This window comes from Ahaetulla prasina, chromosome 2, assembly GCF_028640845.1.
Source record: "Ahaetulla prasina isolate Xishuangbanna chromosome 2, ASM2864084v1, whole genome shotgun sequence".
NCBI lineage: Eukaryota > Metazoa > Chordata > Lepidosauria > Squamata > Colubridae > Ahaetulla > Ahaetulla prasina.
In genome coordinates, this window is record NC_080540.1 from 245,173,064 (window position 1) to 245,199,889 (window position 26,826).

At 37.1% G+C, this 26,826-nt stretch overlaps 1 protein-coding gene across 1 annotated transcript; it reads right to left on the minus strand.

Moving 5' to 3' along the window:
* Positions 1 to 16,301: 16,301 nt before the first annotated feature.
* On the minus strand, positions 16,302 to 25,073 carry SPMIP10 (sperm microtubule inner protein 10). Its single transcript, XM_058173523.1, has 2 exons — positions 24,885 to 25,073; positions 16,302 to 22,470 (listed from the first exon to the last, which is right to left on the minus strand). Exons 1-2 carry the CDS (start codon positions 25,065 to 25,067, stop codon positions 22,264 to 22,266), a joined length of 390 nt encoding a protein of 129 aa, XP_058029506.1. The 5' UTR covers positions 25,068 to 25,073; the 3' UTR covers positions 16,302 to 22,263.
* Between the last annotated feature and the right edge of the window lie 1,753 nt (positions 25,074 to 26,826).

Genomic DNA, 26,826 nt, shown 5'->3' on the forward strand with positions numbered 1-26,826 from the left:
AGTATTACAAATAATAATTAAAATGGGTAGTCTCTTGTATGTTGATATTGACCACTTTGATATTGACCACCTTGCACTAGGGGAGGCATAATCCCTGATAAAGTAGATTCATGACTTAAGATTCCTCATGGACTCACACTTCTGGTGAGCAGGTGGATATCATGACCAACATGGCCTTTAACTCTGTGGACTTAACATACCTAGAATGTGAGGATCCTTCTAAAGCACATGTAGTCCTCGGGTTATGACAATTGAGCCCAAAATTTATGTTGCTAAGTGGAACATTCGTTAAATGAGTTTGTCCCCTTTTATGACTTTTCTTGCCACAGTTGTTAAGTGAATCACTGCAGTTGTTAAGTTAGTAACCTGGTTGTTAAGTGAATCTGGCTTCCCCATTGATTCTGCTTCTCAGAAGGTCACAAAAGGTGATCCCATGACCCTGGTACACTGCAATCTGCATAAATATGAACCACTTGCCAAGCATCTGAATTTTTATCATGTGACCATGGGGATGCTGCAGCAGAGGTAAGTGTGAAAATTGCCATAAATCCTTTTTTTCAGTGCTGTTGTAACATTGAACAGTCATTAAATAAACTTGTAAGTCAAGGACTACCTGTAATTCATGCCATTATCATTTCTTACCCAGACTATTGAAGGGAGGTGTTCCTTTTTCTGAAATGTACCTGGATGGGTTTAGGGAATGGCATCAGTTGTGACCACAAGAGAGGGGGAGTAGGAGTGGCTGGTCAAGGCCGCCCAGAAGATAACATGGGTACCTGCTAGCAATTATTAATTCGTCCTTGAGAGATGGAGTGTTTACAGCCGCCTTCTCAGGAACCATTGCCAGACCTCATTGTCCTAGACAATCTGCCCAATCTATTATCTTCCCTTTTGGAGGGAGGTAGCTGAAAAGGTAACAGTAACAGTTGGAAGGGACCTTGGAGGTCATCTAGTCCAATCCCCTGCTCACGCAGGAGACCTGTACTAAGGATTCGAACTCAAACTGCTGATCTTTCTGATAAGCTCAGTGCCTTAGCCACTAAGCCATGCAGTCAAGCTATGGTGGTTATACTGCACTGCAGTTCCAGAGGATCCTGGAAGAAACAGAATATCTAGACCACTTCCAGTTGGGTTGCAGGCCCAGATACGTGACAGAATCTGTTTTTATCCCTTTTGGATTATTTCTGGCAGGAATAGGATGAGGGTAGTGCATCCATCTTGGCTCTTCTAGATCTCTCAGTGGCCTACAATACCATTGATCACAGTATCCTTTTGGGTTGCTCCAGGAGTTGGAATTGGCATGGTACAGTTTTCTGTGGGTACTTTCTTTGAGGCTGATCCCAGCTGGTGTTAATAAGGAGTGAGAGGTCTATCTGCTCCTTTTTAATACCTGCATGAAAGCCACCACCAGATGACAGATCTTATCATTAACGTGCAGATGGTATCTAATTGTACATCTCCATCCTGGACTATTGATGCTGTGGATTTTCTTTCACTAGGCTCCACATCTAAGACCTAAGATGATAAACCCCAGATACACACATACACATACATATAGTTACTCCTTATTGTGGGGGTCTGTATGGGGAAGAACAGACCACTGAATCCAAGGAGTAGGTGTGAGTGGTTTCTTCTGTATTTGGACGTTTATCATCTTTGGTCTTAGATGTGGTTGCATTGCACCAAACAGACTCATTTTGCGATTTGAAGGTACTCCTGGACTCAAGACTCCTGCTCAAGTAGTAAGTGACAGTTGTGACTAGGATGGGTTTTGTTTAACTTTATGTTCTGCACCAGCTGTGATCTTTCCTGAATCAGGAAGCCTTTCCCTCAGTTAACTCATGTTGTGGTCATTTCCCATCTGAACTTGTTCTACATAGGGCTATTCTGGAGTATTTGGAAGCTACAGTAGGTAAAATGTGAGAGTGCGGGCACTTCAAGTCCCCTAGAGTGCACACATAACACCTGTCCTGTTTGAGTTGTATTGGATGCTAGTTTACTTCAGGGTGCAATTCAAGATGTTACAATCTTTAAAGTCCTTCATGACATGGGCCCAGATTATCTTAGAAATCATCTCATCATGTTTATATGGCCACATATATCTCACAGACAAGTGCCTCGTACCATACAACAAAGCTACAAATATATATAAATAAGTATTAGTATTATTAAAACTTTAAAATTATAAAAAGCACAAAATAAAATATGGATGGTGATCCAAGTGACTAGTCAACTTATATAATCATTACCGGTTATAATACTTCAGTCAATCTGTTTGCAGAAATATGTTAGCTATTTTTCCAATATTCCTGCTATTTGCATCCCCGTCTACCCTATTTAATGAGCAGAAAGGAACAACTGATTTCAACAAAGACAATAATAGAAAATTTTGAATGGGGAAAAAACTAAATTGTAATGCAAACAATATTTTCCATTTTCATGAACTAGAAGAGCCAGTTCTTTTATTCATAAAAAATTGCATTTCAAATGAAGAAAATATACAACATTCTTTGTGTCTTTTGAATTAATGTAAAGTGTATAACATCAGATATATATATTTAGAATAATATTCCCTAATCCGGTATTTTATTGTTGCATTACATTATAGTTCCATTCATCCCATCAGTGCAGAAAAAGTCATTACCTTGACAGGATAGTTGTTTTATTGTTTCCATCCTGCTGGGCTTGTGCCTGCAGGCTTTGGAATACAGTACTTTGTGCTGGAATTAGACTGCTTATTATCTGATTTTAACATTTAGCTTCCATGAGTTATGTTTCATGATAGGCATAAATCTGGATGTAGAACTTTCTATCTGGCTGGAAATAATAACAGCTTACTGTATTTCTATTGTTTTATGCTTTTCTTAGTGTAATGCCATCATATGTGCTTATTTATATAGAGCACAATATGTATTATAAACTATCCTGTACATTGTTGAGTTTTGAGGCAAAAGGTTCTTTCTTTGCAAAGAAACTGACAGATAACGTATCCAAGTATTCTGCCTGTTCTCACTTTTTCTTCCTTTAATTGTAGCCTTTTATTCTTTCCAATCTAATAATGTTGGGAAGAAATTATATAGAGGAGTTTTGGAATCTAGCTATCCAGCAGAATAATTCTCTAAAAACTGAAAAAGGAGAGATAACTCTCCCCCGACCAACTGAGACAGCTGAGTAGTGATTTGCAGAAATGTACATACAACAGACTGCTTTGTCACACAAAAGATAATCCAGACACCTTCTACATGGCCACTGCTGGTAAAAGGATTAGAAATAATTGAAAAGGTTATGCTCTGCAGGATTTTCCTGACTTACTTGTTCTTTTCAGACCAATAGAACAATGGGAAGAAATTGTGTAAAAGAATATAGGATAACTATAAAAAAGGGGGTCCAAATTGATGTGGTGGGAAAAACTGCAAAAGAAATATCACACTGGAGATTAGACAGATCTAGCCAGGTGTTGACAAGGTATAAAAAACTGTGGGCCCCTATGCTACAAACTGCTTTCTTAAATCCACCTCTGTTTGCCTTTCCAGAGCAGAACTATTTTTAAATAATTGGGAAGAATTCTAGAAGCCAACCTCTGTGGGCTTCCTTAACTGGCATATTAGATTCCAGAGCTGCTTGTGGCCAATTAGAGCAATGATGGTGACAAATGATACAGATTTATGCTCAGTTGAAAAATAATCCTGGCTATATAACCTTAGAAAGAGAGAGAGTGTGTGTAAGATATAAATGTACTTGTAGCTGCTGTAAGAAGATTGGAGACCACTTTTTCATTTTCTTTCTTTGCTTTTTCTTTTAGCTTATTTCTTTTTTTATTTTTCTCTTCAATTCAAAATTTGCATTGTTTTTATTTTGCTGAAAATATATTTAATAAAAATTATTTTAAACAAGAAAGAAAAATAACCCTGGCCACAAGCAAAGGACATCTCTCCTAAACATTTTTTGTAGTTGTCAATAACTTAAAATTTACTGCAGAAGTTACTAGCTCATGCAGATTTGTTATGGTATTTCCATGCTGCTCTATTTCAAAACTTCTCCAAGGCATTCTGCTAAGATGCCTGGACATCTTTATCTAGGTGAGAGACCACTGCTACTATACTGAGTAATTTAAGTAGGATGACTCTTGAGATAATTATCCTGGAATTGTTAATGTCATCAACATTAAAGTGGTCTAGCTAAATAGTCATAGAATCATCTGTTACAACGTCCTTTCAGTTGAAAACTACTTCAGCTTCAATCACAACAATACACGAGCACACAATAGATTTAAGCTTAATGTGAACCGCTCCAATCTTGATTGCAGAAAATATGACTTCAGCAACAGAGTTGTTAATGCCTGGAATGTACTACCAGACTCTGTGGTCTCTTCCCAAAATCCTCAAAGCTTTAAACAAAAACTATGTACTATTGACCTCACCCCATTCCTAAGAGGTCTGTAAGGGGCGTGCATAAGAGCACCCATGTGCTTACCGTCCTGGTCCTAATGTTCCCTTTGATAGTATCCAATTTCATATAATTATTACATACTTAGAATTATATATACGCTTTATATAGTATAGTTATTTCATGCTTATACTTATATATACTGTTGTGACAAATAAATAAAATCATTATTAGCTCTTTTGAAATGAGAAGAAATATTTTTGAAATCCCACTTTTGATAAATTGGCAACTTCCTTTCCCATTTTGTTATCTAAGAGGTTGTGGGGGAGGGAAGAATGAATTGTTACTTAATTGCTTTAGAAAAACTCTACATAGAGAGTCTCAATGTGAATTAGTGTGTAATGACATTTAGATTTTGGATTTAGGTTTAGATTCTTCTCCCCTTTCCCATCTTGAAATAATCCCCATTTCCTTCTAATTTCTCTGATGTCATTGAACCAAAGAAACATCTTGCATATGGATTTAGGCAACATTTAGGCAGCACAGGGGAACTGCCAGAGGACTGGAAAAGAGCTGATGTAGTTCCCATCTTCAAAAAAGGAAAAAAAACAGATCCAGGAAACTACAGACCTATCAGCCTAACCTCAATACCAGGGAAGATTCTGGAAAAGATAATCAAGCAACGAATCACCGAACACCTAGAAGCAAACAAAGTAATAACCAAAAGCCAAACATGGGTTTGCCAAAAACAGATCATGCCAGACTAATCTTATTGCATTCTTTGACAAAGTGACAAAATTAGTAGACCAGAGGAATGGTGTCGATATAATTTACTTGGACTTCAGTAAAGCATTTGATAAAGTAGACCATAACCTACTACTAGATAAAGTAGAAAAATGTGGGTTAGACAGCATCACCACCAGATGGATTCGTAACTGGCTGACCAACCACACTTAATGTGTAGTCCTCAATGGAACTACATCCACATGGAGGGAAGTATGCGGTGGAGTACCCCAAGGCTTTGTTTTAGGCCCAGTACTCTTCAACATCTTCATCAATGACTTGGACGAGGGGATAGATGGGGAACTCATCAAATTTGCAGATGACACCAAGCTGGCAGGAATAGCCAACACTCCAGAAGATAGGCTCAAGTTACAGAAAGATCTTGACAGACTTGAACATTGGGCGCTATCTAACAAAATGAAATTCAACAGTGAAAAAAGTAAGGTTCTACATTTAGGCCAAAAAATCAAAATGCACAGGTACCGGATATGTGATACCTTGCTCAAATAGTAGCAACTGTGAGAGGGATCTTGGAGTCCTAGTGGACAACCATTTAGATATGAGCCAGCAGTGTGCAGCAGCTGCCAAAAAAGCTAACACAATTCTGGGCTGCATAAACAGAGGGATAGAATCAAGATCACGTGAAGTGTTAATACTACTTTATAATGCCTTGGTAAGGCCACACTTGGAATATTGCATTCAGTTTTGGTTGCCATGATGTAAAAAGGATGTTGAGGCTCTAGAAAGTGTGCAGAGAAGAGCAACAAAGATGATTAGGGGACTGGAGGCTAAAACATATGAAGAACGGTTGCAGGAACTCGGTATGCCTAGTTTAATGAAAAGAAGGACTAGGGGAGACATGATAGCAGTGTTCCAATATCTCAGGGGTTGCCACAAAGAAGAGGGAGTCAAACTATTCTCCAAAGCACCTGAGGGTAGAACAAGAAGCAATGGGTGGAAACTAATCAAGGAGAGAAGCAACTTAGAACTAAGGAGAAATTTCCTGACAGTTAGAACAATTAATAAGTGGAACAACTTGCCTGCAGAAGTTGTAAATGCTCCAACACTGGAAATTTTAAAGAAAATGTTGGATAGCCATTTGTCTGAAATGGTGTAGGGTTTCCTGCCTGGGCAGGGGGTTGGACTAGAAGACCTCCAAGGTCCCTTCCAACTCTGATATTATTATTATTATTATTATTATTATTATTATTATTATTATTATTATTATTATTATTATTATTATTATTATTATTATTATTATTATTATTATTATTATTATTATTATTACCTTTTGGTTATGTTGCCTAAATCCATAAAAGTATTCTGCTGTATTATAATTATCCAAGTTCATGAGAAACACTTTGTTGAGAAAAGATGCCTTAGGACAGGGGTGTCAAACTCATGACGACATGTCATCACATGACGTATTGTGAAGGGAAAGCCCTTCGCTAAACCGGGGGGTGGGCGTCGCCAGCGCATGACGCATCTGGCCCTTGGGCCTCAAGTTTGATACCCCTGCCTTAGGATATCTGAAAAGGAAGATGATTAACAATATTGTTTTTGTTGTAGTTAACACTTCTAAAGAAAATTGGGTGAATGAAGAGAAGATATTTAAAAATTGTTACTGGCTGCTGCTTCATTTTCAACATTCTGTGACAGTTACCCATCCAGTATCACAATAATTAACTTCCTTCCTCACCAGACATCAGCCACTTATCTGCCTGCTATGAAGGGAAGAGAGAAAGATTTCCAATGCCAATGTCAGATTCCCTCAAGGAAACTGAGCATGAAGCTGGCAAGAAGTTGGATGTTGTTCCTGCTCCTACTGCTTTTTTGCCCACCATTAATCATTCTCTTTTTCTGTTTAGGTGAGGAAGTAACTAAAATGATGACCAATTGGGCATGGGTTGTCTAGTTTTAATTAAAAATACATATGTTAATCTCTAGCATATTCTTAATTTAGTATTACAGTTAATTCCCTGCTTCTGCCAGTTTTAGTGATTAGGTACTTCAATTTTTTTCTAAAAGCTATTTACTTTTTAATTAAGAACTACATAAATTTAATGCAGTTTTTTAACAAAGGAGAAGTAAGCAGCCATTTCTTACCCAGCAGCAGCACCTGTTCTTAACAGTTTGCTGCCACCACAGCTGGTGATACTGATTGCTATGGGTACTTTCCAGTTGGATCTCTTCCTAGAGTAATGTAATATCCATTCATCAAAACTCAATCCTGTTGTTTTTAGAGCATTTAAAAATCTAATTGATAAGTTAATAATTTATACGCTGCCTGACTCCCAACATCTCCTGTATCTAAGTACTTCTGTGAACAATCAAAATAGAACTGGAAATTTATTTTCCTTCTTTGTACTATATAGCTAATTCTTGACAGAAGTTTATTAAACTTCAGTATAACCATAAATATAACAATCACATTCAAAATTATCCTCACCAAGAACCTGGAATTGAGAGCACAAAAGTAAAAATGTGTCAACATGGATCTCCAATCAATGGTTCCATGTGCTGCCAAGTGCAAACATCTATCCCTGTGTTTGTATGTCAACAAATGGTTGGAACGCTGATAGTTCCAACCACTTGTTGCGGAGGGTATGGGGGAGAAAAGTCCTGCTAACAATAGATGATTGTCTCTTAATGAGCCATGTGTATAGTGTTAATGCGCAGACTTGATTCAGTAGGAGCTGAGTCCCTATTCTAGGAAGTGTACAAAGGAGCACAGATAGTTGCATGAAATTACATTTCATTTATGAAATTTCTGTGAAATATGGATCAGCAGCTATCTGATTTTGCTACATCCTAGAAGTTCCTTTTAAAAATCGTTGAAGAAACTAAATAAACTATGTTAATGTGTAATAGTACAGGTAATCCTCAATTTACATAGAGTCCAAAATTTCTGTTTTTAAGTAAGACATTTCTTAAGTGAGTTTTGCCCCATTTTACAACTTTTCTTGCCACAGTTGTTAAGTGAATCACTGCAGTTGGCAAGTTAGTAACCTGGTTATTAAGTGAACCTGGCTTTCTAATTGACTTTGCTTGTCAGAAGGTCACAAAAGGTGATTGCATGATCCTGAACACAGTACATGTCATAAATACAAACCTGTTACCAACCATTCTAATTTTGATCCCATCATGGGGATGCTACAAAGATCATAACTGAAAAACAGTTGTCACATTTTTAGTGCCATAGTAACTTTGAACGGTCACTAAATGAACATGTAAATCAAGGACTACCTGTAATGCTCTAAGCTGAAGGTTTTTAAAAAATTAAAATCTCCATTGATGTGTATCTATTTTTTTTTTCTGTTCAATCGTGCCTAATTCTCAGAGACTGCCTGGACAAGTCCCAGCAATTTTCTTGGCAAGGTTTTTCAGATCTGGTTTGCATTGCCTCATTCCTACAGATGAGAAAAAGTGACCCAAGATTACTCAGCTGGCTTTGTGTTTAAGGCAGAACTAGAGCTCACAGTCTCCAGGTTTCTAGCCTGATGCCTTCTTTAACTACTATATCAAACTGGCACTGAGTGTATCTAATAGAGTACTTTTACACTTTGTACTTATGGTTTTAAAATGGCTTTTAGAAGATTAATTCCTCTATGGTTAATTAGCTAGTCACTGAATATTAGTTCTATTTGTATTTAATAGTTTTGAAAAATGTCACTCCTGAATCCAATGTCACTCCAAAGCAATAAAATATACTTTACTTTTCCCCACTTTAAGAGGAAATGTAATATTTTACATTTTTATATTGTATTTATATATTTGCTTAGGTGAATAGAGGGGCTTATTTGAACATCAGTTAAATAAGGTTCTGTTGCACCTTTGCACAACTATCTGTTGTCTATTTGGTGAAAGATAGAAAGTGTCCTTACATACTGCATAACAGTATGGTACGCTCAGGGGTGAAATGTAAATTTTTTTACTACCGGTTCTGTGGACGTGGCTTAGTGGGGGGTGGGTAATGTGACTGGGTGGGCGTGGCCAACATTATATATATATACATACACACACACACACACACACACACACATATACACATATTTGTTTTCTGAGGTTTTTGCGGGTGTTTGTATGTAGGTCTTTGATTATTCGGGTTTTCTCCCGCGTAAAATTGGAAGTGTCTTGGCAACGTTTCAACGAAGTCTCATGAGACACTTCCAATTTCCTATATATATATATATATATATACACACACTTACAAATATATATATACATACACACACACATATATACATATATATAAAAGCATTTTTTCTACAAGCTCTTTGGCCGAAGAGCTTGTAGAAAAATTGCTTTTGAAAGGATTCTGACGATCCCAGGTGAGTTGCCTGATCGCCAGAACCCTTTCAAAGCATTTTTTTATAGCCTCTTTGGCCAAAGAGGTTGTAGAAAAATATGCTTTGAAAGGGTTCTGACAATTCCAGCTGAGCTGCGCGATCATCATCATTGGCCGATCATCATCATTGGCCAAAGAAAAAATGTTTTTAAAAGTTAAAAAAAACCTCTGATGATCACGGATCAGCTGAGCATGAGGGGGGTGGCGCAGGGATTTTTGCTACCGGTTCTCCGAACCACCTGCCACCATCGCTACCGGATTGGGTGATCCGGTCTGATCTGGGAGCATTTCAGCCCTGGATACGCTGGTTTAACAGGGAAGCACTACGGAGAGTGATTAATTTGACTTAAGAAACCATTGGTTGCCTTTTAACACATTGGATGACATCGCCAGGTCTTGCTGTTTCAGCAGAGTAAGGAAGGTACTTAGGGATGATTCACACCCTGGTTAGTGTCTCTTTTCACTTTTACCATTGGGCAGAAGACACCGAAGTATAGCCAGCCGGACAAACAGGTTTAAAAACAGCTTCTACCCATGGGCTGTCAGACTCCTAAACACAATCACAGTCAATCCAAGTACATATGGAAATGTATGACTAGTTTTTTCCCCCACAATTACTTGTATACAGATTATTTTCTATACTATTCATGTTTTTTTGTTTTTGTTATGGATTGCATCAGTAGAGGCTAAACCATTTCGTTATAACACATGATGTACAATGACAATAAAGGCTATTGAATTGAACTGAATTGAAAGTGATTTTTTAAACATTTAAAATAATTGTTGAGATTTTAAAACAAGAATAAAGCTAATTTCATTTAAACCATTATTGAAAATCCATATATCTTCAAAATATTAAACTAAATAAAAGCTAAAAAACAAACATAACGGGAAAAGGAAAAGGTTGAATAATACTACACAATTAAAGTTTTCATCTTTAAGTCATGGAATGTCTTGGTATGTTCACTTGGGCTTATTCTCACCTAAGGATCACAGAGTTGAAGCTCCATAATAAACTTTTATCATCCTTTTCACAATTAAGATGTTATATCAATAAATCAGTCACGGAGACTAATATATTGTGTAGTATTTGTACTATATACTGTATAGATTTGTATGTATATGTGTATAATTTCATTACCTTTATGGACTTTTACTCACATAAGCACTAATATAACAATGTGGGAGGATGACAAGAAGTGAAACTGAAGGCAGTCAATTCCTGAAGAAAGCTGGTTGATCCTTTAAAAAATTGCCTAATGTACTTTTCTTTTTAAAAAAAGTTTAGAACTTCAGAAGAGCCAATCTTAAAGAAGAAGAATGAGTTTTGTCATGTTTGTTGAACATATTGTGTATGCTCAGCAACACAACACGTTTGAAGACTATCCGATCATCAGGGCAAATCTTAATAGCTGCAGACTGAAAAGTTTGCCTCTTTGCTAACTGTTGAAAGGCTTGTGGGAGGACTAGAGACAAGCATAGCACCAAGTTTCTTTGAGACCATGTTTACCCACTAAATCATTAAATTTTTATTACCTTCAAAGACCAGCCAAAAATCAACTCAGTTGTTTGAATCTGTTATGAAAAACAGCCTCGGGCTTCCCACCTTAGTGAGAAGGGCTGAGGCAGAAAAGTACTATTTTTCTATAGTTGTGCTGGCCTCTGGAATGATCTCTGCTGGAACTCAGGTTACCTTCAGTTTTGGCTGCCTTCTGAAGGCAGTTGAAAATGAAGGTCTTCTGGAGGGCATATGGGATTTGGTGGGTTTTTGTTTTTGAGTCTTTAGATTTTGTAAGTATTAGGGTTTTTTCATAGTTGTAACTGGACTATGTATTCCTGTAAGGGCCTGTCAATTGTAGCAGGGAATAAATGGAAGGAAGGAAATTCCTTGGTGGTTACCGCCTAATGTGTGGATAAACAAAGGTGGTACAGCTTTTAAAGTTTTCCTTCAAAAGAGGAGTATGGGTTTGGGCAGCTTCAGAAAGGATTGTGGTTTTTTTTTCTCCTAAGACTTGTTCAATTGCTGTCAGACCTGAAATTCCTGCAGTTATCTCTGCTGACAGTGAGGCTGCCATTTAAAAACATCTCTCCAGCTTCATAATCTAAAGGGGAATATTGTATACCAGTAGTGGGTTGCTCCTGGTTCAGTCCGATTCTATAGAACCGGTAGTAAAACCAGCAGGATGGTCTGTCCACCTGCCACAACATCATCATGGGTGATCTGCGCATGCACAGAAGTGTGCATGTGAGCGAAGCAAGCACGCGCAGTCCCATTGCAAACCGGTAGTAAGGGTAAATAGAACCCACCCTTGTTGAATACTATTGTTAAGCCTTACTGGAGACTGGAGGAGGGAGTACAGCCAATAAGGGCCCACTTGATGTTATCCATTACTGTTTGGTTGCCTAACTTCATACCAATGGAATGGGAATTGAAGATTTTTTTTAACAGACTTTGCAATTGCTGCTTGATCCCATCTGATTTAGCAATAGAATACTACTTTAATATAGTCCATCTAGCCTACCCCCAAGTTCATTTATTTGTCTAGAGAATAATTTACTAATTCTTCAGCAAGAAGTAGTTCATCCAGCACATGCTTCTCCTTCTTTTAGAGACAAAAGGCATTGCTGAAACATTGCTGCTATGGATACACAACCCAGCTTAACAAGCAGGACTTCTCAAACATATTTGAAACATTTTTGGGGATTCACACATATATTATTGGAGTACTTGATTAGAACTTTTTCAAAACATAATATTGAAAGTTTTCAAAAACCAGTAAAAAATACAAACTAAAAGCAAGAAGGAAAAAATAAAGAAATAAAAGAGTAAGCTTAAGTGAAAAACAAGTAGAAGAAAAATAGATAAGGAAAATGTAGAATTATAACTTAAAGTAATGATCTACAATTTAAAAATGACTTGAATTTTGAAAAAAACTAATGGGAATGAGCTTTAAATAGTATTCCAATCATTTTAATTCAAAACAACCACTTCAGTTCTGTATATAACAAAAGTGCTGTGCACTGACTGCCATTTCTTTGCAAACAAACAAAAATTTTACAGAGATAAATGTTTTGCTTCTGTTGATCAGAAATCTGCTTAGAAGGAAAACTGCAGAGTTGGATCCTTTTGTCTGGTGCAACATCAAAACGATTTTTGTTCTTCCTTTTCATTGTAATGTAATATGAAAATCCTGCTCTACATAAATACATCAAACCAAATATATAAATACATCAAACCAAACACATCAAATAAGCAGAAGTCAATTTGCTTGTTTTTTGCATTTGAAAATTCATGAATTATGCTGTTAAATTCACTTTGTAGGAAATTGTTAAATGTTCTGTTGAGAGTCAAAAATAAGGAACTCAGATTCTCATATTCATGGACTGCAATACTGAGCTGACAGGCTTGATTGTAATTCAACATTTGTGGGAGTGCAATATTTATTAATTTATTAATAAAATTTATACACTGCCCATCTCACTGTCTAAGTGAATTTGAACTATTCTCAAAAAATAAAGCACAAATCGTACAAGTACTGTCCAATTGCCCTGTAGATATTATCAACTAAAGAATTGTTTTAACTGTACAATTAACATTTGATGATATAAGCTGATATATTAATAGATTTTTCTGACAATTGCTCACATTGAATTGCATAGTGGTAGCAGCACTTTTAAAAGGGTTTTGTAGGACTGATTCAATTTATGTATTAAAAATTAAGAAAATATTGCCAGCTGTAATCTTTCTATTCTCTTTTCTTACCTGATTTATTGAAAATTTGAAACACAAGAATAAGACTAATACAAAATGAAATAGTGCAAAAAGAAAAAAGGAAAAGGAAGAGAAAGAAAAATTAAAAGAAAGAGTAGCAAAAAAATAGAAAAGAAAGAAAAAATATATTAAAAGTAACTTTCAATCTTCTTTATATCAGTTATAAATATAATTATAAATTGGCCAATGTTTCCACTATTAGCTAGGAATCGTAAAAGTTGTAGTTTCTGCATCTCCAGAGTTTACTCGGGTACACTAGGCTGATCCACTGACTGCACCTGATGTAGACATCTGATTGAAGATAAAAAGCAAAAATATTTAATCTGAATTCTGAGCAGCCAAATTCTTGTGTATTAGAATGCTTGTCTCAACAAGAGTTTAAGGCCGGCTTATTAATATCAGAGTTCTTGAGAAGAGATTATAAAATAGATTATGCAAATAACTGATGAATTCCATGAATGTATTTTTAAGATGTACTTTGTCGGTATTCCTTGGTAATGAATCATTACTAAGGAAACACTCAGCAATAGCTAATTTACAGTAATGCACCCTGTTTCAACACTAATCCTTCCAAAAACATCTTTTGATTAGCTTATATGCCTTATGGAAGCAATTTCTTTTTCCAGCAGAGGATTTCCATTTAATGCCAATTTGAACTGCCAATCTGGTATGCATTACTCAGACCTAGCTAGGCCCTCTCTGGAATGTGCCTGGCCAAAGGTAGGGTATGGCATCAGCTGAGTTCCAGGACAAGGGGAGGGGGAATAGCAGTTGTCATCTGGGAGTCTCTGTGGGGCTTCAGGGACATTGTTGCACAAGTTGCAGGTTATGAGACCCTAGTTCTGAAAGTAGTCTTATTGGATTGAGTTGGGACTGTTGCTACTGTACCAACCTCCCTAATGCGTATCAACTTCCCTACTCCAGATATTGAAGGCTATCTCAGAGTTGCTGATGAAATTCCCAAGGCTGATAGTTTTAGGGGACTTCAATTTGCTGCCCCTGGGCCAGGCCTCAAAAGCCGCTCAGGAGTTCATAGTCACGATGGTGGCCATGGGCTTATCAGATCATTCAGGGCCCTACTCAAAACAGGAGGCACATAGTAGACATAGTTTTCTTATCAGAACAGTGGCAATGATGGTGGAAGGCCTTTGCGCAACTTCGTATTGTGTGCCAGTTGAAATCATTCCTGGATTTAAAGGCCCCGTGTTTGCCTCTCATGCTCTGGTCAACTTGGATATAGACTACTGCAATGCAATCTACATGGGGCTACCTTTAAAGAGTTTCTGGAACCTGCAGCTGATTCAGAACGCAGCAGCACAAGTAATTTGGGGCACCTCTAGGGTTGTACATATAACACTCCTGTTATGTCAGCTGCACTGCATGCCAGTTTGCTTCCATGTCCAATTCAAAGTGTATGAATTACAATCCCATTAACTCACCCATCACAGTATATAGCTAGCTTAGCTTGATATTATATTATTATGCAACACATGTAAAGCATGATGGCTTTGAAAGATTATGACATATAAATGTTATAAATTGTGGTTTCAGTATCATTTACAAGATTACCAATTTGTAATCAATTTATATAAAACAACAATCCTCATCCTTCAAAGGAATACGGTATCACCAGGGAAAAGGATTATCTAAATCTAAATTCTTTACAACAATACTTTCCCAAGTATTAGAGTGACACTTAGTGGAAGGAGAAGGAACATGCCAACTCATGTCTATCCTTTTTTCTGCAATAAATTAAAGTCACAGAACTAATGCCAATTGCTCACATATACAATTTTGCTTTTATTCCTTTTTCCTTCCATGCTTTTTTAATGTAACAATCATTCCACTTTTTAAAAATACTTTTAAAATGGTAGTCAATGGGTAGATTATTACTTTTTGAATAGACAACATCTTCATGAGTATCTTCATCTGCAAGTGTTAGGAACTGTATATTTTAAAAATTAGAATAGAATAGAATTTTTATTGGCCAAGTGTGATAGGACACACAAGGAATTTGTCTTGGTGCATATGCTCTCAGTGTACATAAAAGAAAAGATACGTTCATCAAGGTACAACATTTACAACACAATTGATGGTCAATATATCAATATAAATCATAAGGATTGCCAGCAACAAAGTTACAGTCATATAGTCATAAGTGGAAAGAGATTGGTGATATTGGTGAAATTATATTCCTACCATCTTTTTAGGTGGGTCAAAGAACATTTAAAAATCTAATTGGCATCTTAAGTCTCATGAGCTAGCCATTTCTTAATTGTATTCTTTTTAATTTTATTATTGTAATTACAAACAGACAAAACAAAATTAAAAGTATAAAGTATAAAACTAGCAACAAAATAAAAAAATTAAGCCTTGCCTAGAATAGAATAGAATAGAATTTTTTTTTTTTTATTGGCCAAGTGTGATTGGACACACAAGGAATTTGTCTTGGTGCATATGCTCTCAGTGTACATAAAAGAAAAGATACGTTCATCAAGGTACTATACAAAATCATAACAACCAATTTTTCCCCTGAACTTAATAAAGATCCTGTTCAAAGGCTAGAGCTAAGCACATATCTTCAGATCGGTTTTTTAAAAAGTTGTGAGTATTGTACAGGTAGTCCTTGATTTACGACCACAATTGAGCCCAAAATATATGTTGTTAAGTGAGACATTTTTAAAGTGAGCTTTTCCCCATCTTACGACCTTTCTTACTACAGTTAAGTGAATCACTTCAGTTGTTAAGTTAGTCACACGGTTCTTAAGTGAATCTGGCTTCCCCAATGACTTTGCTTGTCAGAAGGTTGAAAAAGCTGATCACACAACCCCAGGACATTGCAACTGTCATAAATATGAATCAGTTATCAAGCATCCAGACCTTGATCATTGATCATGGGGATGCTGCAACAGTCATAAGTGTGAACAATAGTAATGTCTCTTTTTTCAGTGCCAGTGTAACTTTGACTAGTCACTAAACAGACTGTTGTAAGTCAAGGACCATCCAACAAAGCAAGATTGGATTTTTGGCTTGCTCTAAACATCTCTAGGATGTATTGAGTTGTTTAAAATCTCCAGGAGGAAAATGCGTAGCAGATGGATTGGTTGTGCCTAGAAAAGCTGTTGTGACCCAGTAGATAGCAACAAACTCAGTCCGTGGAAAAATAAACTTTATTCGAACAGCTGGGAATTACTTCATTCTCAGTGTCATTCAACTCAAAGTAAAACAAATGCCTCTCAAACACAAATTCTTCAGTTATGTTACAAACCTTAGTCCAATTAGGCAAACTGCCAAAGGCCCTTCCTGGCAAACATCCAGAAGCCACAAAAACAAAGATGTAGACGAAGCAGAAGACAAAGCAGAAGATGCAGCTACAACGTTGTTTTCTGGCAAAGAGCCCAAACGCCGTTGCTGGTCTGTTTTAAGCCTTATGGGAGGGGCCAATAATCTCTTGGCCCTACTCCCAAGTTGTCCTCTCTGCTTGAGTTTTTCTTGCCTTTTGGCAGCACTTCTCATGCATGCATTAGGAACAGGCTCCTCCAGTTCCTCTTCCTCACTATTATCAGTCTCTGGAGGCTCTGAAGTCCGCACCTCACTTCCCGATGGCCCTGGCCTCAACTCAGCCTCATCACTGTCCGACTCCGTTGCCAGCTCCATAGGCTGCTGACGGACCACAATAAAAGCCAACCATTTAAGTATCCACAAGTCATGCGATGTAGAATTTCAAAGATTAAAAAAAACACTTTTAACTATATTCTGAATCTTATTGAAAACTGATGCAATGCAATAGATCTGACTTGCCAGCATGCAGGTAGTAGCATGCAGCACCAATTGCAGTTTCCAAGTCTTCTTCAAAGATCGTACATAGCACATTACAGTAGTCTGTTCTTGTGATCTGGAGAGTATAAATACAAGAGTTACCTGAGCTATCATTATTCCACCCATTTATTACTTAATTAGTATTAACAATATTCCTGGGATCTGATCCTAAACTCTAAGAGGATTCAGTATGAAAAAGCCTTGCCTAGCATAATAATTTAATTTTGTCTTTATCAGAAAATGAATTAGGCAGTTGGAAAAGTAAATATTTGATTGCTAGCACACGTGGAGGAAATAGGTATTTTTTTTTAAATTTCAGTATTAAATCCTTTTTAATGCAGAGAAGAGCAACAAAGATGATTAGGGGACTGGAGCCTAATACATATGAAGAACAGTTGCAGAACTGGGTATGTCTAGCTTAATGAAAAGAAGGACTAGGGGAGACATGATAGCAATGTTCCAATATATCAGGGGTTGGCACAAGAAGAGGGAGTCAAACTATTCTCCAAAGCACCTGAGAGTAGAACAAGAAACAATGGGTGGAAACTAATCAAGGAGAGAATCAGCTTAGAACTAAGGAGAAATTTCTTGACAGTTAGAACAAATCAGTGGAACAACTTGCCTCCAGAAGTTGTGAATGCTCCAACACTGGAAATTTTTAAGAAGATGTTGGATAACCATTTGTCTGAAGTGGTGTAGGGTTTCCTGCCTAAGCAGGGGGTTGGACTAGATCTCCAAGGTTCCTTCCAACTCTGTTATTCTATATTCTATACTATACTATCTCTGTATATATGTGTTTGCAGCTGAGCAAAGAACTAGAGTTTTGACAAAATATTTTAAAGGAGCATTTTTCAAAACAAGCCTAAGTGAAATAGCCCTCTTTGAAGCACAAAAGCAGCCATTTCTCTCCCAGTCTTCACAATTTCTTTGAAAGCTGTCTCTGGTTGTTAGCATGTGATTGCGAAGACACAAACAACATTCCACAGGGACCACCAGTGAAACGAAGTGAACTGAAGTAAGCATGTATGCACTTATTTCGACAGCGAGGGACAGTCTTCTAAACCACCAAATATTACTATCTCAGTGAAACTTAAGGTCTTACATGTTATTTTATAGCAGTGATAAACCTTAATGAGTTTTTGATCCAAACCAAGTAGTACTTTTCAAGATACCTATGTGGCCAGGCATGGCACGCTCCAAAAGTTTAATTGCTAAAAAGATTTATGTTTCCCAAACAGGCAGGGAACATTGCTATACTTTTCCCCATTGTGTTGCTCATGTATTTTTCATTTGGAATCCATTGAGAAATACTGTTTTGCAATTTATTAAGTTGGCCTTTAAAATCGTTTAGATTGCATGCCTTATAAATATGCATAGAATTCAAATGAAGCAAATGATATATGCAAGGATATGACAATCACATTTCATAAAATTAATATTGTATTTTAATTAAGAAAGGATGCATCTTAATGAGCCACAGAATAAGTGCCAATGTTTTAAATCCTTCTCAGAAATGTATAGCCTTTAAAGTGTGCTGATTAATAGTGAATTTAATTACAGCTTGTTTACATAGATAAGAAGTCAAAGTTTAAAATGTGATTGCTTGTCTACCTTTATTTCTTATAGAAACCATGTTGAACATGTAGGTTGAAAAACAAAAATATTCATGTTTGTTAATAACACTTTCAGATTTTTATATTTTATTTTGAAAATATTTTCTCTTTGATAATTATTGACAGAATGTAAAGATTAATGGTCAATACCTTCATGCCTTAGAAGTGGGCATCTAGCCGTGTAAAGCACAGTCTGCAATTATGGCTATAGATCAAAATCTGAAAGACAGCAGGTATGGCATTGTGATCCCAGCCTGGCCTCTTTTGTATGTGCCTGTGATGCCAACACATGTACAAAAGAGGTGGAGCTTGGGCCACACTAGTTGTGTCCACTATTTTGTAGATTTTGATGTAACCTTATATACTGGCTGTATGAAGTATTAATGTAAAATATGTAGTAAAATATAGATGCTTGAATGTCAGTGAATATACAAGCACAGTATAGATGTGTGTGCTCAAGATGGCAATAGGAGTAGGGCAATTGTAGAACAAAGTTTTGTCAGTGTAGCTTTACAATAAAGTAGATTTAGTTTATCCGGTGGTGATTCCTATCTAGTTTATGTAGCAAAGCCAATATCAATTTTGCAAGTCTCAAAGTACAATTCTTGCCCCCCCCCCACTTCCAGGGGTGAAATGCTCTCGTGCGATACAGTAGTGATGGGGGCGGGTAGTTTGGAGAACCAGTAGCAAAAATCGCTGCCCTCCCCCCTGCCCATGTCCACCCAATTGCTCGGTCCCCACTTGCCTACTTGGCAGCTTCCTGCTTTTTTTGGTCTCGCTCGCTATTCTGGCCTTGCTTCAGCTGCTGCAATCAATTGCATCAGCTAGCAACTGAATCTGCCTGCCTGCAATCCATCTCGTCAGTGAGCAACTCAATCTGCCTGCCTGTTTCCTTGAATTGTATAAGTAATGAGGGGGGAGCTTTAAAAAAATAGTTAATTGGGGTTTTTTTAAGGAGTTTTTTTTTTTTTAGACATAGCAATTTAAAGTTAAGGAAGTTTTAAAGTTACGGAAGTTTTAAATTTAGCTGCTTTTATCTAAAAATATAAATAAAATATAATAATAATAAAATAAAATATTTGTGCAGCTTTTTGAGATTTGGTGTGTTTCTGTAGTGTTTCACTCTAACTACACAAACATACAAAATCTCACAAAGCTATATATGGCATTTTGTGTGTGTGTGTGTGTGAGTCAGTTCTGTTCTGTTGCGTTGTGTGTGTGTAAAGTGTGAAAGTTGGTTTTTGGGCTTTTTGTGGCTGTGTGACGTTCCTGCTTGTTGCAGGGGCCATTTTGGGTGAGGTGCAGCTGCTTTTGCATTGTATGTGAGTCAGTTGTGTTGTGTTGTATTGTGTTGTGTGTGTGTAAAGTGTGAAAGTTGGTTTTTAGTACCTCTTATTGTTTTGTGTATTTTGTGTATTATTTTTATTATTTGTTATTGGCCATGCCCACCCGGTAATCTGACCACCAAGCCATGCCCACCAATTAAGCCACGTCCACAGAACCGGTAGGGAAAATTTTTAGATTTCACCCCTGCCCCCCTCCAATCTCCTTTGCAGCTTGAGAAGGTAGGGAGGGTCTCTTCCAGCCTCTTGTGTCTCCCACTATTTAATTGCAGACTGTGCTGTCTCTCATCTGTTCCATTGGCAGCATATCTTTGCCCATTATCTCAGGGTCTTTCCTACATGAAGTTACATCTTTGCTGAAAAAAAAGACTTTGATTGTATCATCCATTTAAATGTGGCATGGGCTGCAGCTAGTTTGTAAGGAAAAAAAAAAAGAGGACTGAAATTTACTCCAGACCTAATTTACTGTAAAACAACAAATCTATCAAAATAATGCATAAAACATATTCCAGTCAACTAAATTTGCACTGGAAAGTTTGTGCTGAGATGTGTTTTTTTTTCAACAAACATCTCAGCACAAACTTTCCAGTGCAAATTTAACAATATAAAATATAGCACTTGATTAGACTTCTTTATCTAGGATAAAACATTTAACCTGAAAATCCCTCCTGTAGAAGGATAATTTGCTTATTAAGTGACTCTGTAAAGGAAGCTCCTTCTATTTTTGAAGCAAATGTGAGGTTACTAGAGATGCTTGAGAGATGTAAGGGACTATCATGTAAAGATGCAGCCGCGAGTTTCTCTATTTATCAGTGAAAAGTCTTGCCTCCTCCTCTCCAGGTCAGAGGAAGAATTTTTTTAAAGTTTTTTTTAAAAAATCCATCCCCTCAGTGGTGAAATCCTCTGAGGTTTGCCACCGGTTTGCTGTGTGCACATGCACGGTGGACGCTAAACGCACTCTGCATGTGCACACATGCAATGCATGCCAAATGTGCGCTTCACGTGCATGCGCACTGCAGGTACTACCACGCAGCGCAAAAAAAGGAGGCTTAAGAGAGAACAGCGAGGGGGGGAGAACAGCTGTGCCACGCAATTTAGATTTGCTAGAAAGCAGGATTTCCTGCTTTCTAATGAATATAAATTGCACGGCATAGCTGATTGTCGGAAATACTGGTTTGGCCAAACCAGTAGCATTTTTTTTACTACTGGTTCTCCCGAACTGGTGACTTTTATTATTACCGGTTCGCCTGAACCAGTGCGAACTGGTAGCATTTCACCCCTGCATCCCCTTAATGTACATGGGAGTGTATTAGTTCTAAATGGCAATTAGCCCAGTCAGAATTTTTATAAATCCACCCTTTTCTTCTAAAAGAGACTCTGAGAACGTTGCTTGAAAGGAATCATGTTCAGTTTTAGTTAGAGAATGTGAGCCATTTGCAATGGAAAAAACCCTCCTGAATATTTCATTGAGAAAAATAGAAGGGTCAGTGGGACCTACTAATGAAACCACAATCCTACTTCTGGTGTAAAATGAACTAAATTAAATTAAATCATATTGTGACTGGGGACTTGCATATGAGACACATCATGATATTCTTCATAACAACAATTACATTTCATGCCTACTCTAATTTTCTCCCCTTACATAAATCCTTCCTTTGAAATCAAAATTCACTTTCGAATGAAGCCCTTCTCTAGCACCAAAAAAAGGATTCCCCAGGCAATTGTTAACTTTAAACAGGCAGTAAAGGTTACATTTCCTATGTACTTTTCAATGCTATACCTCTGATATAATTCAGGAACATTTTTCCTATAACAAAAAGAATCTTACATTATAACCAACACTTCTATTTTCCCCATAATTGATTAATAGATAATAGCTTAAAGAATTTAAAGCATTAAAATCGGAAAGACAAAAATAAGTCAAAGAAGAAAATACATTGATAAATAATATAAGAATTATAGAGTCCAGTCTAATGCAGATCCTTAACGTTAAAAGAAGAACAAAAATATGCAAATACTGTATCTGAAAGGACATGTAAATTATTCCTAGCTGATCAAATCTGACTTTCCTAGTTTAAAAAAATATATTTCACGGAATTATCTTAATTAGGAAAAAGACCAAGCAAACACATGCTTTTTTTTTCTTGTAACATTGTTTATGTACAGCTGATGAAATCCCAATGGAAGATAAGAATCTCAGAGTTTGACCCTGAAGCCATAAGCCACCATGGATTTGTGGTATCTGGAGAGGTGAGAATAAATGGGAATATCCACAATAATGTCTTCATGTGGAACTTTCTCCATAACTTTCTTTCGGTCCTCCCCATGGCAATGTCTCTCACTTTTTTCCAGAAATAGGGTGTCTTCACGGGGTCCACTATATAGTTCAACTTGGTCAGCGTGCTAATGAAGGGAAATCAATTGTTTTATGTCCATGCAGAAAAAGCCTTCCAATAGTGACATAATTAACATTAGTATTAATTTATTTGAAATACAGGTAGTCACTGTATTACAAACACAGTTGAGCCCAATTGTTGCTAAAGTGAGACATTTGTTAAGTGACATGTGCCCCATTTTAGACCTTCCTTGTCACAGCTGTTAAATCAGAGGTCTCCAAACTTGGCAACTGTAAGACTTATGGACTTCAGTTCCCAGAATTCCTCAGCCAGCAAAGCTGAGGAATTCTGGGAGTTGAAGTCCACAAGTCTTAAAGTTCCCAAGTTTGGAGACCCCTATGTTACATGAATCACTGCAGACGTTAAGTTAGTAACATGGTTGTTAAGTGAATCTGACTTCCCCATTGATTTTGCTTATCTGAAGGTCAAAAAGGGGGAATCACATAACGCAGGATACTGCAATCATCATAAATATGGGTCAGTTACCAAAAGTCTGAATTTTGATCACATAACCACAGAGATGCTGTAATAGTTGCAAGTATGAAAAACGGTGATTAAGACACTTTTTAGTGCCATTGTAACTTTGAATAGTTACTAAATAAACAATGGTAAATCAAAGGCTACCTGTTATATATTTATGCATGTAAATTCTATTGTTTTTAATACCATTTCAGTCAAAAGAGTCTCTGGGTGATGAATAATAAACCAGAGACCAACTCATAAAATATACCACCATTACTGATCATAATTGAATATTAGTATTATAATTACATGAGCAGAGAAAAATTACAGTGGATTAATTTGAGTATGCAGTATGTACTCTTGAGATCTAATCTCAGAGGTGTTAATTTCAAAAGCTCCCTTGAAGCATATTATGCCCCTGATGAATATCCCTACTCTATATTGTCAAACTTCAAAGGACCATTCACTGTTAAAAAAAATCACTGATGTCCATGGCGCTATATTCTTTGAAGAGGAAACCTCTTATATAAATAAAATGAAATGGCACTAATTAATTTTGGAAGTGGAGATGCCTTCTCTCTCTGTTCTCTTTGGGTGGAATCATAGACCTGGAAAGATCTTTGAGTACAACTGCCTGCTTATATAGGAATGGTGTATTGATGTATCCCAATCAGATGGCCAACTAACTCAGGGGTGAAATGCACTTACCTTTGCTACTGGTTCGGAAATGTGAGCAGGTGCCTCTTCTGCGCATGTGCAGAGGGTCAAAAACGAGTCGCAATGACGTCCCAGCGGGTGGGTGGAGCGTCCCGTCACCGGCCCAGCCGATTTGCGGGAGCCAGATAGATCTGGCTGGATTTCACCACTGATATAACTGATGAATACATCCAGTGAAGGTAGACACACCACCTCTCTCTCTGGACTGTTGACTTAATCACCAAACTGATTTTTCTGAAAGTGTTTTCTCCCATTAACATTTAACTAGAATCTGTCTTCCTACATCTTCAGTCCTTTATTCTATATCCTTGGGAATGATGGGAAATGGTCTTGAATTTCTCCTATAGGACATCCTTTCGGATATTCAGAATACTGTATTGTCTTAACCTTCCTCAATTGCCTTTTCTCAGTCTAATTTAATTCCAGCTGTTTCATTCCCTTTGTTGTTGTTGTTGTTGTAACTTCAAGTCACTGTTGACTCCTACTGACTACCTGGACAGTCTCTAGTTTGCTTGACAAAATTTCAGAACTGGTTTGCACTGCCTCTTTCCTAAGGCTGAGAGAGAATGAACTGATCCAGGGCTACCCAGCTGGCTTTGCACCTAAGATGGGACTAATGGTTTCTCAGTTTTTAGCCTGATGCCTTAATCACTACACCAAATTCATTCTAGTCCCAAGTTAATCACTGTTGTCCTTCCCTCAACCACTTCAGAATTTTCTGAATTCTCCTTAAAATGTGATGCCTGTAAAGTACTCAAAGTAGTATCTCACTAAATCAGAGTATATGTACATACATGTATTTTTCATTAAGGATGTCTGGAAAACATGGGTAAAGAGCCATGTTTGCCTTGGACACCAGGTTGAGCATGATTTTCTTCCTCTTTAATAGAAGAAAGAATGAGCTATTAAATTTGATAGGATTCAATAGTGACTTTATAAGTATTTATTGAGAGCCAGTTTAATGTAATGGTTAAGGCATTAGGCTAGAAACTCAGGCTGTGAATTCTAGTCCCACCATGGGCACGGTCAGCTGAATGATCTTGAGTCAGTCACTTTCTCTCAGCTCTAAGAAGGAGGCAATGACAAACCGCTTTTGAAAAACCTCACCAAGAAAACTGCAGCAGTTTGTCCAGGCAATTTCTGAGAATCAGACACGATTGAACAGAATAAAAAAAATTATTGCATTTTTAAAATGAGGCCTCTGCTTTGCATAAAAAAACAGACATTTCCCCTGATTCCTACCTGCAAATGTAATGCTCGGTACTTCATATCTTGCTTCCAGGGCATCACATACAGTCTTGGAAACATTCCATGTTTGCATGAAAATCTTGGTAAATGGCAGTGAATAAATCTGGGAATATAATAAGCAAGTAAGGAGTCGATAAATAAATAAATAAAACTGAAAAGCATAACGTTATGATACATCAAAAACATTTCACAAACTACCAACAGACTATTGCAACCACATGGCCTCACTGTAGCACACAATCCAAATAAAGGTGCCCAAAACATCCTAAGTAAACCAAAAGACCCAGCAGCCCCAGAAGAAAAAACAAGAGTCATCTTACTACATCATACAGTGTAAGAATTGTAACAGCCACTATGTAGGACAAACAGGCAGAAGATTAGCAGAATGCATCTATGAACAGCAACTAATAGTCAGAAGGCATGATGAAAACTCCTTAATTTCACAACGCACGGACACATATAACCATAGTTTCACCCGGGAAACTGTGAGCACCCTAGACCAAGCCAAATCCAAAAATACTACAGAATTTCTGGAAGCCTGGCATTCTAGACAAATCAGCCATGAACAGGCATATAGAAATAAACAACATCTACATACCATTCAAAAGAGACAATAAAAAAGCCCCAAAGGAAACAAAAAGACCCAAACACCACCTCATCAGCAATCAATATCTGGATAAGCAGAAATTAACATCAAGATTAATTCTAGATCAACAATCAAGTAAACACTAGCCCAGTCAAGGAACTACCAATTCAGACAAGCAAGCTAATAGTAAACAACAGCCTAATCAAGTAACAATCAAGAACACTTATACCAACACTGAAGGGGAAACCTCTAGTATATAAAATGAGAGCAAATCCTATTCCCCTACCAGCACTGATGATGTTATATAGTTTGGTTATGAATTGTCTGCAAGAAAACAACCAAGCTCAGAGAGCACCAAGGGCCTCATAGAATAAAATTTTATTTTAAAACCTTTTTTACAAGGAGCAACAAGGAGCTGCTGATACAGTTCTACAGAGGAATTTATTGAGTCTGTCATCTGCACTTCTATAATTTTCTGGCTTGGTTCTGCAACCCAACAAGACAGACAGATTTCAGAGGATAATTAGAATTGCAAAAAAACCCAATTGCTACCAACCTGCCTTCCATTGAGGACCTGTATATTGCACAAATCAAAAAGAGGGCTGTGAAAATATTTAAAGACCCCTTACATCCTGGATATAAACTGTTTCAACTCCTACCCTCAAAATGACGCTACAGAGCACTGCACACCAGAACAACTAGACACAAGAACAATTTCTTCCCGAACTCCATTACTCTGCTAAACAAATAATTCCCTCAATACTGTCAAACTATTTACTAAATCTGCACTACTATTAATCTTCTCATCGTTCCCATCACCCATCTCCTTCCACTTACGACTGTAACTTTGTTGCTTGTATCCTTACAATTTATATTGATATTGATATTGTTTCCTGATTGCTTATTTGTACCCTATGATTGTCATTAAGTGTTGTACCTTAGAATTCTTGATGAAGGTATCGTTTCTTTTATGTACACTAAGAGCCTATGCACCAAGACAAATTCCTTGTGTGTCCAATCACACTTGGCCAATAAAAAATTCTATTCTATTCTATTCTATTCTATTCTATTCTATTCTATTTTCTCAAATGCAGCAAAAGAACAATCCCCATTCTCTCTCTCACTAGTGCTAAGAATGCAAATTGTGCCTATTAATTAAGTTCTATTTATAATATAAAAGGATTGGTACTTGTTTTAGTTTTAAAACCAGGATGAGGTTAGTAAGTGTCATTCCAGTGATTGGAAGCAGTGGTGTCTACAAGGGAGATCCTAGAGACAAATCAACTGTTGTGGCATCATGATGAAAGTTTGTCCTGTTGTACATAGGTAGTGTCAACATAAAAGGCACAG